Source organism: Sesamum indicum, linkage group LG1, assembly GCF_026168435.1.
Source record: "Sesamum indicum cultivar Baizhima isolate 11 linkage group LG1, ASM2616843v1, whole genome shotgun sequence".
In the NCBI taxonomy this organism is placed as follows: domain Eukaryota; kingdom Viridiplantae; phylum Streptophyta; class Magnoliopsida; order Lamiales; family Pedaliaceae; genus Sesamum; species Sesamum indicum.
In genome coordinates this window covers 21,048,118-21,063,959 of record NC_142657.1, presented here as the reverse complement: position 1 = coordinate 21,063,959, position 15,842 = coordinate 21,048,118, and the positions used below count along the sequence as shown (strand labels likewise).

Below are 15,842 nucleotides of genomic sequence, written 5' to 3'. Positions count from 1 at the left end.
ATTAAAATGTACTTAAAGACTAAAACACCCATAACCTCAAAAAGTAGTAATTACTATATAGTATATACATTTTTGTTTATTTATTAATTAAAATAATAATAGAATCTTCGATCAATAAATATAAAAGAAAAGTTTGTTTTCAATCTCGATAGGTCAAAATCGACGTGTATCAAGAATCATAATTCAAGAGAGATGGATGCAAATAACCTGTAAATTGCATTGCTTTGACGAAAACAACATATTTATTACTATAATCATGGATGACTTGGATAAGAAGAAAATAATATTCTTGATTAAGTTTTGCCACTACAACAAAAATTTCAATTCAAACCAAATTCATATAACAATATTTATTATGAAATTAACATATATAATTTATAAAGAGAATAAATATTGATTGATATATGTAAGTTGATTATAATAAAATATAATTATGATGAACTAATGGATATTGATTACCTTATTTGTACTTATGCCAAAACAAGAATATCAATTATCAAACCACTTTGATTGATATATCTGTTGAGATCAATATGATTATAAGCAAGTTGGACTACATATGACAGCAATATGATTAATCGACATACGTATTTTGTCCGATTAAAGACGTGCTAATAATTTGGGATTAGCAAAACATATCTGCGGCAGTACGATCTCGTAAACATCAGTATAGTATTTAAATTTTTTTTTTGTGTTTTTATATAGATAAAAAGATTATCAAATTATCTTCATTTTCCTTGGAAACATCCAATAGTTTGGAGCTTAATATTTTATTATAAATATATTTGATTCAAAATTTATTGAGAGTGTATGTATACATTGGGGAAAAAAAAGTGATAGTGTTTGCGTAAATTGGACATGATGATAAAAAATTTAGCATAATTATAAAAAACTCTTATTATTTGGGAAACTGTTAGCATCCCTTAATATTTGATGAAGACTAGGAATTATCAAGATGCATTTGCTTCACTTATTTTCAAACTACCTGTTTGGCAAATATTTTGAGAATACATATAACGTGATTGATGGTAAAACATATTCCATCTCAACTTATAAAATTTGTATATTTCTATTCTGTAGAACGTGTTTCCATTTACAATGTTGTTCTTAAAATACATCCTTAGACCTGCTCCACTATTTTCAAAAACCATATGCCACATTAATTTTAATAATATATCTAATTTCTTCCACAACACCCTTTACATGTGATGTTAATTACATTTTAATTTTACGCTCAAATAATATTTAAAAGAAAGTACTTTACCACCTTTTTTATCCCTAGAATTTAAAAAAGTCAATCAGTCTAATTATAATTTAAAAGATGTGTCAGCTAAAATGTGATAGAAAATACTTCACTGAATATTAATGAGTTATTTTACAGTGGCCACATTTTCATTTTCATGTTTCTGAAAACAGTCTACTTCCTTCAAGAATCTAAAAATATGAGATCATAACAGAAAGTAAACACCAAATGAAGACTTATTCACCTTTGGTGTGGAATACGGGTGTATGAAGTGGTTGATAGTCATAGTAGGGTCATTTGTCGAAGTTTCCTGCAAAGAACAACCCACCACATCTAAACTATTTTGTTTAAATTAGGGCTCCAAATTCCGCTTTGATAGGCTAATTTGGTGCAGCAGAACTGAGACCCATGTTTTTAGGATAGAGATGCTAGAAGATTCAGGATATATATATGGACTAAGCTGAAGCAGGAAAAGACTAGCAAATGGACCTACATCTACATGAGATTTAAGCTGTATGGCCAATCCAATTTTGTCTGAGTAAAAGTGGAACCCTTACAAGCTCACATCCACATTTTTCCTTTTTTGCTTTCTTTGGATCTCAAATTCAAACAAATTTATTCAACTTCAACTACCCAGAGCCCAAATTTACTTGTGCTTAAAATTCCACTTCATATTTACCCCAATCTCTCTTGCTTCAGGCTTCACGGAACACGGGCTGCTTTTGTTTATGATATCAGTCGCATGCCAACAACCTGGGCAATAATTTATCACCTCTCACATCTTTTGCAGCTGTTATGGGGTCACAGAAATTATTGTGCCGCACACTGACCAGCTTCTCAGTTCAAATTATTTATTTGCGGCCTAGCCTACAGAAAACTTATGGAAGATGATCTTTTGTTGTGGTATCACTCCCAAAATCAAGCTCGAACCTTTGGATAAAAGCCAATAAACCTTGTCTTGCATAGACACCTTAAAAAACATTAGGTAAGGATATCTACAAGCCATGCGATCTCACATAATTCCACGAGGAAATAACACATCACAGCCACCAGAAGAAAGAAACTACCTTAGAATCAAGCCTTTATCAATTTCATGGAGTTTAGTCGGAATAAGCCGAGCATGAATGGCAGGCAGCTCAAGTTCATCATTTCAAATATGCCTTCATGCAGTTGAGCCGGATGAGCTCGCTGTCCTTGCAACTCCTGGCTGCTACATGCTTTCTGTATGTCCAGTTATGCTGCCAGAATGTCTTCTCAAAAGCCATTGCACACTTGAAGCTCATTTTATCTGCATCATCAGAGAGTTCAAGACCATCTACATATGCATTTAAAACTAACAAATACTGACCGCAATTTGTCAAACACCATCAGGACTATCAGTTAGAAATCTTATATCAGAAAATCACTCTATCATTCTACTGACCATGTAATCTGTTTCAATTGGTAAATCAATTGCATATTAAACAAAAATGATCAAGCACAACAAATTTCCATGTACAAACAGCAGATAGCCCCAATGTTTGAAATGATAAGTGAAGCCACTTCAAGGCTTCTCTCAGGCAATGAAGTCGACCTATCATGAAATGCTACTCTTAGCACTTGGCTGAGAGGTCTTACAAAGACAAACGTAGAAGCAAACCAGAATTATTACTTGCAACTGGCCAAGTATGCATCCCATCCTTGGAGCCGATATTCCCTAGCTGCCTCTGCAGGGTTTGCTGCCTTTATGATTCCACGGCCAACAATAATGACATCACTGCCTCTTTCTGAAATGACCTGAAACAATGTATTTTTTTTTTTCTGAGCTAGGATTAACCAATAACAAGGGAACAGGAGCACAAGGTAATAAATTAACTTTCTAAATGAGTAGCCAATTCTATTCAAAGAGAACCTACAATTAGTTGAGAATACTTTCACTCAAAAGATTGGTGTCAATCAAAGGTATGAGATGCAAATGATGTCCAACAGGGAAATTTCACACTTGCAGTTTTTTTATATACAAGTCGGCAAGTGCTGAAATAATTGATGCATGGCCTTTTCATGACCCAAATTCGCACATCTGTGTACTGCTCTTTTATGAGGTAGTGACGAGAGAAAGGTAATATGTCAAGCTGTATATGTTACTTACAGAATATGGAGTGTTATATTGTTGGCCCAGAGCATCTCCACCTTTTACCATTTGGACACCAGGAGTTGCATGAATGAGGGACGGATTTCCTGGTCCACCAGGCCATGAAGCTGGATTGACAGATATGAAGCCAATAACAAAATCTGGATGATCTTCAGCAATTTTCACAGCTGCAGCTGTGTAGTCGCCCTTGGCAAGGGTACCAGAGGAACTCATTTCAGCAAGCAGCAACAGACCTCTGCCCCGTGACAAACCCTACAGCAGTCATGAGAAATGGAATAACTTAATTAATTATCTCATGGCCCAAACTGAAGCAAAAGCATTGCGAATCCACACCTTCAACTTTAGGCCATCTACAATTCCAGGGCCAGAAATGATATGAGCATTTACTATATCCGCCCACTCCAATATATGGAAGATACCTCTGTAAAACACAAATGAGAAATCTGAAGCAAAGCAACAGAGGAATCTCGAAGAATGCAAAACAAGAAACATGTCTCACCCTTCATACTGCATGGTGACGGTGTTGCCTATGTCAGCGAACTTACGATCTTCAAATATTAAGAAATTATGTTTATCTGCAATCTTCAGAAGGTTAAGCACGATTAGTTGTTGCCCAGATTTACTTTTCATTGACAAACTTTATCCAGTTGGAAAAAGACAACTCATCACCAAAAGGTAGAAGTAGCTTTTGGGCATGGCATGAGCATAAAGGAAACAACCCTAACAAATTATCAATATTAAAAAATAATTGAAAAGTGAAGAATATGTAATCTTTATCCTATTAAGACCATTATAACAACATGGGATGTTTACTTCATCCGCAACAGGTTTGGACTAGCTGGTGGAGTTTGGGTGACGGAAACTTTTTCAGACTTTTAAGTGCACTTATAATGGCATGCATAGTGTAATATAGCTCTAAGATGTCATAATACCATAGATTCTTCTTTTCTTTTATCTATTTCTGGCAGGTAAACCTTTATGGCCACTGAAGGTGTGAAACAGTCTAAGTCCATGTGAAATATGACAATGAGCAATATGTTCGAAAATGGTTCATCATCTTATGACACTGAAAAATAAATATCCACCTTCCAAGCTGATTATTTTCCTATAGAATTGTTGCTTTATTTTATTACTCCAATGGTGGCAATGACTTTTAACGAACAGGAATATACCGATCGAAGTTTAGATCCAAAATCAGGTGTGAAATCAGGGAATATATCCACATGGGTTTTTAACATGCAGATCTCAGGTCCAACCTGCAAGAAATATCCAATCAAAATGTCAGCAAGATCAATGGCAGGAACAGAGAACTAGATGGACCGATGGCAGACCATCTGAACTTAATGATTGCTCAAAAATCACTCCTGATCTTTTATAAGACAGTGTTACAAGAATGGTTTGCTCCATATGTTGGGTTCTAGCTCCTATACAACTTAAAATTCATCGTCAGTAGATGTATTTATAACTTCATTTACATTGATGACATAAAATCTTTCTATTTTTTACCTAGAAGTTTCCAGAATATAGAAATTTTGTTCACAGACTTTTGTTTATACGTGCAATCAGTAACTAGACATACATAGGCAAAATTTTACAGGATTGCACAACAGAAGGGATGGATGTAAAACTTCTATTTTCATAAGGAATCAATTCCTGGACGTCTTATGAAACAGGGACCATCACGTGCCAGAATGTACTGATCAGAGTAGTTGAAACAGACAACATACACACACAAGTTCATGCATAATAGATGAATCATAAATAAATAAACAATAAATACAAGGATTGGCATTCACAGTTCTCCTCACCTTGTCTGCAATGTCAAGCAAATCCGCCGCAGTTGCAACATCAGCAGCCAAGCACAAGTTAGATTTTTTCTGCTCCATAATCTCAAACAACTTCCATCCTGTTGGATTCTTTGCCATCTTTGCCCTCTCTCGAAATGGAAGTCTAACTCTGACCTTTTTCTCACCCGGCGCTGCCAATGGTGCTGACACCTTTTGATTGTCCTCCAAGAACTTAATGACCATCCTCTCTGTCTCCTCTGAAACTCTTCCTTTCTCCTTCAATATCCTCACCATTTCACTCAGCTTCACCATTGAGTGCAGTGTGATCCCATTTTCTGCCAAATTTTCTCTCCCTCCTTGTTCCCTTTCCAAATTATTAGCAAGCAAACGGGAACTTTTAATATAACATGATACTTGAGCATGCAGAAAAGAACGAACAGTAATGCCTGTGGAAATATGTTAGTGACCAAAAGAAAGAGGACCAGGCTGATGACGCATTGAATAGAGGTGGACATTCATACATGCATAAACAAAATCATGCTCACAAATGTTGTAGTAATCCGCAAATTCATGTCAATAATACAGGTCACTGCAACAGACCATTCTGTTATAAACAAGAATTATTCCCATTATAAAATCAACGTGAAACTTCCTGCTACACTTGGACAGTGCCCAGCTCAATGTGTGAACTGTTGGACAGATGCGTGATAACGATCATCAGGAAAGTGAAATGCTTAATGCAATGACTCAAAACACCAGCCTGGGAGTTAAATGCACAAGTGGGTAGAATTTCCTAAAGGCGGTGTTAACCATAGTAGGCAAGAAACTACAAGATAATAATACAAGCACGCAACACGGCACCTGCACTCCATTCTGTAAACTATGCACATGCATAAACAAAAAGGTTAACAGCAAACAATGAGGCTCTATGCCCCTATAAAACTAGCACGAAACTTAACACGGACAATGAAACATTAGCGGCATTTTATGAGACCTCTTTCACCAAAATCAAAGCAAAAGAACTTAAACAATCCATTAATCACATATATTCACCTGTCAATCATAACGACAGCGTCCGTGACTTTGAGGCCGGCGGCACGGAGAGGCGCCGCCGTCTCGAGCACGGATGTGCCGCTAGTAACGAGGTCCTCAACAATAAGGCATACTTGATTTTGTTGAAACGCCCCCTCAATAGCCTTAGAGGTGCCGTAGTCCTTGACCTCCTTTCGGCGCATGAGCATTGGAATATTAGAAGATACAGAAATGCAGGTGGCAATGGGGAGGGCGGTGTAGGGGACGCCGCAGACGACGTCGTAGCGGGCAGAGGAAGGGACGGTGGCGACGAGAGTATGGGATATTTGACGGAGTAGGGAAGGGAAGGAGACGATGAGGCGCAGGTCGATATAGATTGGAGAGGATATGCCGGATTTGAGCTTGAAGTTGCCGAATTTCACGGCGGCGATGTCGTGGAGTTGCAGGATTAACGACTCCATTGTTGGTGGAGGATGACATTGGAAGTGTAGTGTAGGTGAAAGTGAGGAGGGTTTTGTTCAGTGTGATTCATCATCACTAATGGTGAGATGGGACTTGTTTGTTTGCTTGTCTTTTCGCCGTTTCGGGCATTTTGTTTGAATGCAGGGCACTAATTCATGTAATGAGTTTAATGCATATTGGGATTTTTTCTTTTAAATACAACTAGGATTTTAAATGAATTCATATATTACTATATTATTAAACAGTAATATATCAATATTTTTTAATTAATTAACAAATTCAAGGCATATGGGGAGTTAATATATAGGTGATGTAGGTCGCTCAAAATTAAGATTTTCGGATCGGGGTCGCAAAGTCGGATCGCCGGGTCGTGATCGCTAAATCCTTCTTTTTAAGTTACCTGGAGTGGATCCTGAGAACACAGCAAACGTCAGACTAGCCGAGAAGCCTTCGGCAATGGCCCTCCAATGCTTAAGTTAGAAAGGTAGGGTCGAAAATGAGATCGAATTAGAGCACAAATATGGCGGTAAAAGTAAGTGATGAAAACGTGTTTGAAATATCATAAATGAGGGTATTTATACTTGTACGGTACTCTCTATATGTGCGATACGTTGCCCCAATTAGAGCGGGACACGTCATCCCTGTCAGGCCTGCTACCGCCGCTGCTGCACCTGTGTACTGGGGCCCACCTGCGCAATCATAGGTTGCAGGTAAATTGATTAAAAATAGGGGGTATTTCTGTAATTATGTAATTTCCCTCATCAATAGGGTTTGGTAAATTGCGTCAAAATAATAATAGGGTTGGGTAAAGTTGATGTATTTTACATATTGATGTTTATCTTTGCTATAAAAATATATATGATGACATTCACCCTAATACTCGAAGTGGAGGCAGGCGAATGGAGCGCGTGCGGTAAATACACATAAAAAAAAATTATTTTTCTTGAATTCTTTTTTTTAATATGAGACAAGTTATAATTTGTTTTAATTCTCAAAACCCCAACTCCATATATTATTTGCAAACTCAGTCACATTCACTCGTTTTTTTTAGTGTGGGGTAAATACACATACTATATAATCTATGAATTAACTCTATAAATTGCACGTACTCAATTAGATTAATTTGTTGTTTGAAATTAACATTTAAAAATGTAAATTAGAAGAGAAATAAGTCCAATCTTATAAAATGCAAACCTATGCTTAGCTTGAATTTAACTTCAAACTCTTAACATTCAACTAATGAATACTTTTCAGTCCAAGTTTCTGATGATGAGAAAAAGTTTTTAAGAGAATTTTGTCTAACATTACAAACAAACATATTTGGAAATTTTGGTGATAGGCAAACACGGCCCAAATTCACGATGCTGCTCCGACTCCAAATACATATCATATCCGTACCCGACCTTTAATCATCACCAAACCCCATCGCAAGCCTGAAAAAACACCTCTACACTCTCATTCACTAACTTGCTCAAAGCTCCGTTACCCCTCGCCCACCCCCACACTGCTAAGCTATAAATTTGATCGCCAATCTTAACGCTTCCTTTCTCCAATTTATTGGTTCAATCTGCACACTCCTAAACCCTAAATTTTCGCAAATCCAACAACTATAACGTTTATCTGGACTTGATTTTGTCCCGAGGAAATCATGCCGGACGTGCATTCCCTCGTGAACGAATGCGTGACCAAGCTGAAGAAACGGTACACGTATAATCGATTTTTCGTGATTCCTCCGGACTGCATTCGGGTTGTTTTGTTTAGTTTGTTTTTCGGTTTTTGTGAAATTGCAGTAAAGTCGAGGGCTCGAAAGCTACGGCGAAGTTAACTGCGGAATTGCTCCGTTCATTCATATCTCAGCAGAGGCTGCCGCACAGTAACCAGGCTGGGTCTCTTATTGACGCTGTTAAGACTGTCGGGGAGAAGCTTATTGCCGCCAATCCTGTTGGTACGTGAACTCTTCGTCTCGACGTTTTTCTTAAACTGATTATGAAATGAAATACTCTTAGCTACTTGATTATTTGTCACTCCAATTCTTGTTTTTGTTTCTTCCCCCCTCTTTTCTGTACTTATGTATTGACCATGGTTTTAGTGTTTATAGTTACCAAAAAATAGGCGACTAAAAGCCCTTTTTTCTTAGGACATTCGGTGTTTGCTGTTATCTTACATTAGTTTATTGTTGGAACCAATCTACAGAACGATGGTGTGCATATTTGGAATCTATTTGGACATTGGTGATGCATACGGGGGAAAAAGTTTGCCGTTTCCCCTCTATCTGGAAAACAGCGTTGTATATTTTGGTAGCTCATGGACTATTTCATGTTCATTAGGGTCCTAACTAGGTACTTGATAAGTAATAAATCAATTCAAGTAATCAACTGTCTTTACTGGGTGTCCCTAATCATTTGATGTTTGCTTTTATGAAAATAGAACTTATAGAAAGTCTGTTAAAAGGATTGATTAAACAAGAATAAGTTGGCATTATGTGACTAGAAGAAATTATGTAGATAGCCAGACAACAAGAATGTTGAATTGCTTATTGCCTTAGACACTCCGTATAACACTACCAAAGTTAGGCTATGAAATTATAATTTTGTAATATACCAATTAAAGCAGATTCTAGCATATGTTGGGTTCCAGATAACAATCCTGTCATACAAGTTTGGTTTTTGATGCCAAAAAGGGGCATATAGTTTCTGTTGCTTACGCGTTTCTTGGTAGATAGAGGCTTATTTGACTGTTCAAATATCAAGAAATCCCATTTCATTTCGACATGCTTTCAGTTTCAATATCCTAATGGTGTTGGCTGACTTCAATTTCAGAATTGGCTGTTGGCAATGTCGTACGACGTGTTCTGCATATCATACGTGAAGAAGATCTTTCTCTAACTACTGCTGCTGTAGGAGGGTTAAGTTTGGCAGCTGAAAGTGATGATGAAGATGATACTGAGCATGATGATCATCCAGTTCTTTCAGCTTCTGCTGTTGCTGCTGCTGCAAGAAATGCTTTGAGACCCCCCTCATTGCAGACTCTCCTTGAGGACATACCTCACTCAGTAGCTGCTCCTCACACCTCTTCTTCTGGGGGTGATTCAGAAGGAAAAAGTAAATGTATGTTCTCCAGATCTCATTGTTTAAAATACTTTATCATCAGTAATCAGATGCAAGATAAGTGATCAGTATGAAGTTTTTATGTGAACATAGAATCACTCATTCTATTTTTATTTTCTCAGATACTTGTGGCTAACAAATAGTTAGGGATGCATTTCTGGTCATGTCTTTCAATAGTATTGTCCTCTAATTTGATGATTGACGCATCTTGCTTTCAGCTGCTGATAAAAATTCAGTGACTCGGAAACTGAAACACAATGTTATAGAGGCAGTTAATGAACTCATTCAAGATATTTCCACCTGCCATGAACAGATTGCTGAACAAGCAGTGGAACATATACATCATAAGTACGCATTCACGTCCCTGTACAATAGTTAATTTGTTCCATTTTGCACATTAATCATTTTCAGGTGCTTGTGTATTTAGTTGAGGTAGATAGTAGTCCCTTTTTTGGTGTTTCAGTTTTTCTGTGTAAACTAAAGTCTATAATTAATGTAAAACCTACATCTACATCCTGAAGAGGTAGTTTTGACGTGCTTTCATGAAAAATGAGCATTGGGCTTTACCTGTACTCTTTGTACATAGTAATCTGGACATCTACTCATCAAGAATTAAAAGTTGGCTCTACCAGTACTTTTCAAGTACAATGATCTAAAAATATGCCTTGGCATCACGGCTTGGTTTTGGCTTTTTAGTATTATATAGAAATTTGGGTACTAGAGGCATGAGGAAAAAATATTCTTTCTATTCCTTTACTATCAAGGTTAATTGGACTTAAATTAATTTAGGATAATAAGTTATTGGACAGATGAGTGGTTTCCTGGTGCAGCACAGAGAGGTTCAAAGTTTGCTCCATGTTGTACTGTGCCATTTCCCATTAAAAAGTAGATATTGGTAACAAGATATTACTACATTCAAATAATATTTAATGTTAAAAAATGATTTGATGTATAAATTGTTAATTCAAAAATCAAATTGTGTTTACTTATAAATCAAAAGAAGAATAGAAAATGCAAACAATGCTAACCAAAAATCCATGTGACCAAAGATGTTGCTGTTTCATGTCAATGATTGGATTAATGCATCAGACTTGTGCAACTTATAATTCAAACCTCCAAATTTTAGATGGTAATTGCTAGACTTTCGTATGAGAGAATGGCATAAAACTTCTTGCCATTTCATGAATTATGAGATCAAGTTATTTGCTTTTCTACTAATTGTCATGGTTTTTCTTTCTCAATCCCATACTAAACTTTGAGTTGGGCCTCTGGAATGCCAAGTCAGGCTTAATCCTTAACTCCTGCTGGAGTGGTTTAATTGTTCACTTGTGTCAAACTCAAACATACCAGTTAAAAATTGCATTTACAACCAAGAAGTGTGGATGCCTATCCATTTTTTTTGGTCTCCCGCAATCTTTCTGTTCGTGCATTTTATATATGAAATTGCAAACTATCAGTTTGCTTGTGTATGTTTCAGTGAGGTGATCTTGACTTTAGGCAGTTCAAGGACAGTGATGGAGTTTCTTTGTGCTGCAAAGGAGAAAAAGAGGTCATTCCGTGTGTTTGTCGCCGAGGGTGCTCCCAGGTCGAGTGTTTCTGTGATTTTTTTGCCATGGAGAAATGACTTGGGTTTTATGTTAATATGTTATACAATTATCAAGTTCTCCCCTTGCTAATCTCATTTTTCTTTATGTTGTTCGTTACCGTATCAGATACCAGGGGCATGCTCTTGCAAAAGAACTGGCTGCAAGGGGGCTACAGACTACTGTTATTACTGATTCTGCAGTTTTTGCCATGATTTCCCGTGTCAACATGGTATGTAGTACTTGTAACAGACCTTTTAATTGTTTATTCTTCTGCCTTTAATCCAGAATTTCTTCATTTAAGGTTATAGTTGGAGCACATGCTGTCATGGCTAATGGAGGGGTCATAGCACCTGTGGGGTTGAATATGGTAGCCCTGGCAGCTCAAAGGCATGCTGTACCTTTTGTTGTACTTGCTGGGGTTCATAAGGTATTCTATTTGCAAGCTCTAGTCCTCTGATTTGGGTGAGTGTTTGAGTTTGTTTGCCATGAGAGAAAAGAAAGCTGTTTGGATCAATAATGTTGCCACTGACTAAGGTTTGACTTTGATGTGGGACAGCATAATCGTGCAAGTAAGCGGAACAAGATACTAACCTTCAAAATGCCTCAAGATTCTTACAGAATATTCTAGAGACAACGTACCAAAGTATCGTTTCTGCAGAATTCTGCATAGGTCTTGTCAGCCAGCTTTGGAACTCTTACTTGTAAGAATAAGAGCTGGTGATGATTAACTCTCTTTAACGGTTTAACCTAAAGATCTTGCCAACTGATCATCAATATACTTAATTCTTCTTTTTCGACAAGGAAAGACTGGATGATAGAAATATAGGGATCAGGCAACCAGACAATTATTATAGTTTAAGAAGAAGAAAACATCACCAGGATAACATAACTCAGACCTCTTGCTCTACTGAAACTTTGTCTCAAAAGCATGTTTGCTCCAAGGAAACAAAAAACTGATATAAGTGGAAATAAGATCGGCTCTCCTTTCAAGTTTCTTTACTACAAATTTATGAACCCGTAAGCAAATTTAACACACTGTTGATATAATCTGATGAACAAGTGACTATAATCATACATGAAACATGATGAACTACTTCAATCAAAACTACAACAGTACATGAAAGTGATAAAATGCTTGGAAGGGATTTGTACTCCCACTATTAAATGACTGGTGTGTGTTTCATACTAGGAATTGAAGCTTTGAATTATAAATCTTTTATTCGAGCTTTTGAGTATATTTTTGTAATCTCAGTTTCGCGAGCTGAATCTGATGGATCTTGATACACTTTAAGTCCTTACTTTCCTTGACAAGCAAAATTTATGAGCTGGCTGTTTATGAACTTTGAAGGTTTTGAAAATGACTTCTTTGATTTTAACCTTTTTCTTAATGCACAAGTTGAATTGAATTGCAAATAAATGGATTTATAATATCTGATATTGTAAACAACATTAGGATGTACTAGAGGCTAGAAGATGTCCTTAAATTCTTGTAATTAAACAAGTGAAAGCCAAAATTGAAGAAAAGATTCCTACTGTATTACAAATCTTTCAAAGCAGTCCCTTGGAAGAGTGAGAGTTTCCCCTGCCTTGAGGTCAGAAAACACCAAAAGAACTCCTTCCGTTTATCCCAAGGAAAGCAGTGACACTTTTAATTAGTTCTGGTTTATTTTGAGAGATATTAGATTTTTTTGTGTGATTTGGAGAATCCAAATCGACCTCTTAATTCCAAGTCCTCATGTAATCTTTTATTTTATTCCCATGCAAAATTTGTTCTGCTGCTTGTTTCTTATTGTTGAGTCACAAAATTATCAAACTGACTTGAACTTGGTTATGCCTCATGCAAATAAATAGTTTGCACTACTTGGGGGGTCAGAGTGATCTCCTTGCTGGAGGCCACCATGTATTCAACTAAACTTTTGCTGACAAAAGGGCAAGTTTGTGCACACTGCGCCAAATAGATTAAGGATATGTAGATCAGTAGATGTTCTCTATATTTAATCTTAAGGGAAACCAAGAATGATCATCTCATATGCAATTTATTGGTTACTCTTTTGATGCTTTCTTTGTTTGTTTTAAATGCTGCTGGATACTTAATTTCTCATCTACCCTTCTGCTCAATCATTAGATGGATCAATGTGGTGGAACTACTTCCCAAACCTTTTTTATTTCTTTCCTTTACCTACAACTTTTATCAACAATGAGCCTGTTTATAACTGCAATTATTCTCTGCCCTATACAATGGAGTTCTTTTGGCATGCTTTTTGTCTTTGTCCATAATTCAATGAAGTTCAAACATGTGGCTCTTTAACCAATTTCCTGTCTTTATGTATGTGGAATCCGACAAGCATATTTTGCAAGACTGTTGTCTCAGCTGATCAAATTTTAGCTTATGATCAATGTGCTTGCAGTTGGTTGCTGCAAGTGCATGGAGCACTTTATTGTGGGTGGTTTACTTTTCTTTGCTGTAAATGGAACAGTAGGTCCCTTTTCTTGATAGCAATTAGAAAGGTTTCTTGGATTTACTAAAAAACTAGAACTTAGATCATGAATTTTTATGCAGAAGTTCTTGCATGTGTAGCTTGAAATGAATTGATCCCCAGCCTGTGAAACAGATGATATTAATGATAGAAAGCTCTATGTGATATTAGAAGTCCCATAGCCATGTTTTTGTGCTTGAATTATTGAAAACTATAGGTTAATCAAACTCTGTAAGAATGATGTGATAGTATCTTGAAGCTTTTTGAAGGGTATCAGATTTCCACTTGCTTTATTAATTCTTTATTCAGCACCATGATTTGTAAACCAACTGATACACTTAATTGGATGTGGATAATTGTATTTATGGTCGAGTTGATGTTGCTTATTCTTCATACTGGTAGATGCTTTTGTCATGCAGCATAGTTTCCCGTCATTATGTTCCTAGCTTTCATCTGCTTCATCGGTATTTTTGTTTCTAATTATACAGTTGTGCCCATTATACCCTCACAACCCAGAGGTCCTGCTGAATGAACTGAAGTCCCCATCTGAGCTGCTAGACTTTGGAGAATTCTCTGATTGTTTGGATTTTGGGAGTGGCACTGGTTCACCTCTTCTCCATGTTGTCAATCCTGCATTTGACTATGTACCGCCAAATCTTGTTAGCCTATTTATTACTGACACGTAAGTTCATCCTACAAAAGTTCAAATTACATGGTTGGAGAACTTTGATCTTCAAGTAAGTTATGGCTCTGATTTTTCCGATTCAAATGATAAATGTATAAGTGGTATTGCTTCTGTATGAAACTGGTTTAAACAATGGACATCGCAGGTATCATGTGATGAAGTTTCTAATATTATAGTTCAGATATCTATTATATCTGCAAAAGTTTCACTGCTAGCCGTTCTTATTAGTTCCTGTGTGTTTGTTACAGAGGTGGTCACAACCCTTCATACATGTACCGGCTCATTGCTGATTACTACTCTGCTGATGATTTAGTAGTGCGAGGGAAATCTGCTTCTTGAAATTCAGCTTAATCTAGCTTGGTTATGGAAACATGTTGGTGAGTCTTTCATTACATTTAACTAGTTCAAAAGCAAATGGCTTCAATTTCTGAAAATAGAGAACTATCCAATGCTTTTTAGTTCAGAAACAAGACTTAAATAGTTGAAATAAAATTGCTTGACTGGCCAAGCAAATCGATGAAAACATTGCTGCTTTTATGTATCTAAGCTTCCCAGAAAAATGATGGTGATGTCTGCTACGCATTTTATTTGTAGCCCATTCCTACATTCTAATTATTTCATTAATGTCTCCTTATGAACTACTGTGGAAGGAGCAACTTGCCTCTTCAATATTGAACTTGAATGCCAAAACTGCCCCCTCCACTGTTTAATTTTCCCGCTCCCTTTTCCCACTACTTTCTCAAATGAACTAATTGTCTAATTCTAGCTTCTCAGCTCTTCTGCATAATTTCTAGTCAGATTATTCTTTTATCACATCATGAACTCCGACCCTAGTAGTCTGTTATTAGTACTGTAGTATTGGTTGGATGCATTGATACTTCAAATTTCCTTTTCTTATCTGCATGTGGAATCTAAATAGTAGAAGGACAGGAAAATTTCATCAAATTCAAGGATGTGAAATAGTTGACCTCGTAGTAGATGCTTGCTGGAAGCAACTGATGCATAGAGGAAGAGCACATACCCCAGAAGACTGAAAATGCCTCTGATGATTTTTTTTGGTGATGATTTGATTGTGATGAATTGGTGCTGTCGATACACTAATAAAATGTTAAGTGTCTGAGATGTAGGCTTATATGCCTTGATGATGACAGACCACAGAGGCGCCTTGTATGGGTGCTGTGCCGGATGTATTAAGATACCCATGACAATCTTGATCACAGAAAGAACCCACGTAAAGTGGATGACTGGAAAAGTCGAGTGTTGCAATATACATGGCTGGTGTTACTGTTTTTTACTAATTTTATTTAATGTTGGGCTCATTTAACCAGAGTT

General features: G+C 36.7%; 2 protein-coding genes across 7 annotated transcripts; one reads left to right on the top strand and one right to left on the bottom strand.

Moving 5' to 3' along the window:
• Positions 1–1,324: 1,324 nt before the first annotated feature.
• LOC105169715 (uridine 5'-monophosphate synthase) lies at positions 1,325–6,784 on the bottom strand. Of its 3 annotated transcripts, XR_002287063.2 has the most exons (9): positions 6,215–6,783; positions 5,183–5,525; positions 4,547–4,630; positions 3,874–3,956; positions 3,708–3,795; positions 3,372–3,626; positions 2,895–3,019; positions 2,311–2,531; positions 1,325–1,553 (listed from the first exon to the last, which is right to left on the bottom strand). XR_002287063.2 is itself a non-coding variant. In XM_011090223.3 (8 exons), exons 1-7 carry the CDS (start codon positions 6,652–6,654, stop codon positions 2,891–2,893), a joined length of 1,422 nt encoding a protein of 473 aa, XP_011088525.1. In that variant the 5' UTR covers positions 6,655–6,784; the 3' UTR covers positions 2,181–2,531; positions 2,861–2,890. The 3 variants fall into 3 exon arrangements, 2 of the variants coding, with proteins under 2 accessions (XP_011088525.1, XP_011088510.1); XM_011090223.3 differs by lacking the exon at positions 1,325–1,553 and having other exon boundaries at positions 2,181–2,531; positions 2,861–3,019; positions 6,215–6,784; XM_011090208.3 differs by lacking the exon at positions 1,325–1,553 and having other exon boundaries at positions 2,181–2,531.
• Positions 6,785–8,005: 1,221 nt separating this feature from the next.
• LOC105169688 (NagB/RpiA/CoA transferase-like superfamily protein) lies at positions 8,006–15,829 on the top strand. 4 transcript variants are annotated; one of them, XM_020693701.2, is made up of 10 exons: positions 8,010–8,356; positions 8,446–8,600; positions 9,475–9,762; positions 9,981–10,110; positions 11,240–11,347; positions 11,475–11,577; positions 11,650–11,775; positions 14,314–14,507; positions 14,759–14,887; positions 15,441–15,829. In XM_020693701.2, exons 1-9 carry the CDS (start codon positions 8,304–8,306, stop codon positions 14,847–14,849), a joined length of 1,248 nt encoding a protein of 415 aa, XP_020549360.2. In that variant the 5' UTR covers positions 8,010–8,303; the 3' UTR covers positions 14,850–14,887; positions 15,441–15,829. The 4 variants fall into 4 exon arrangements, 3 of the variants coding, with proteins under 3 accessions (XP_020549360.2, XP_011088482.2, XP_011088474.2); XM_011090180.3 differs by having other exon boundaries at positions 15,433–15,829; XM_011090172.3 differs by having other exon boundaries at positions 8,011–8,356; positions 15,430–15,829.
• The last annotated feature ends 13 nt before the right edge of the window (positions 15,830–15,842 follow it).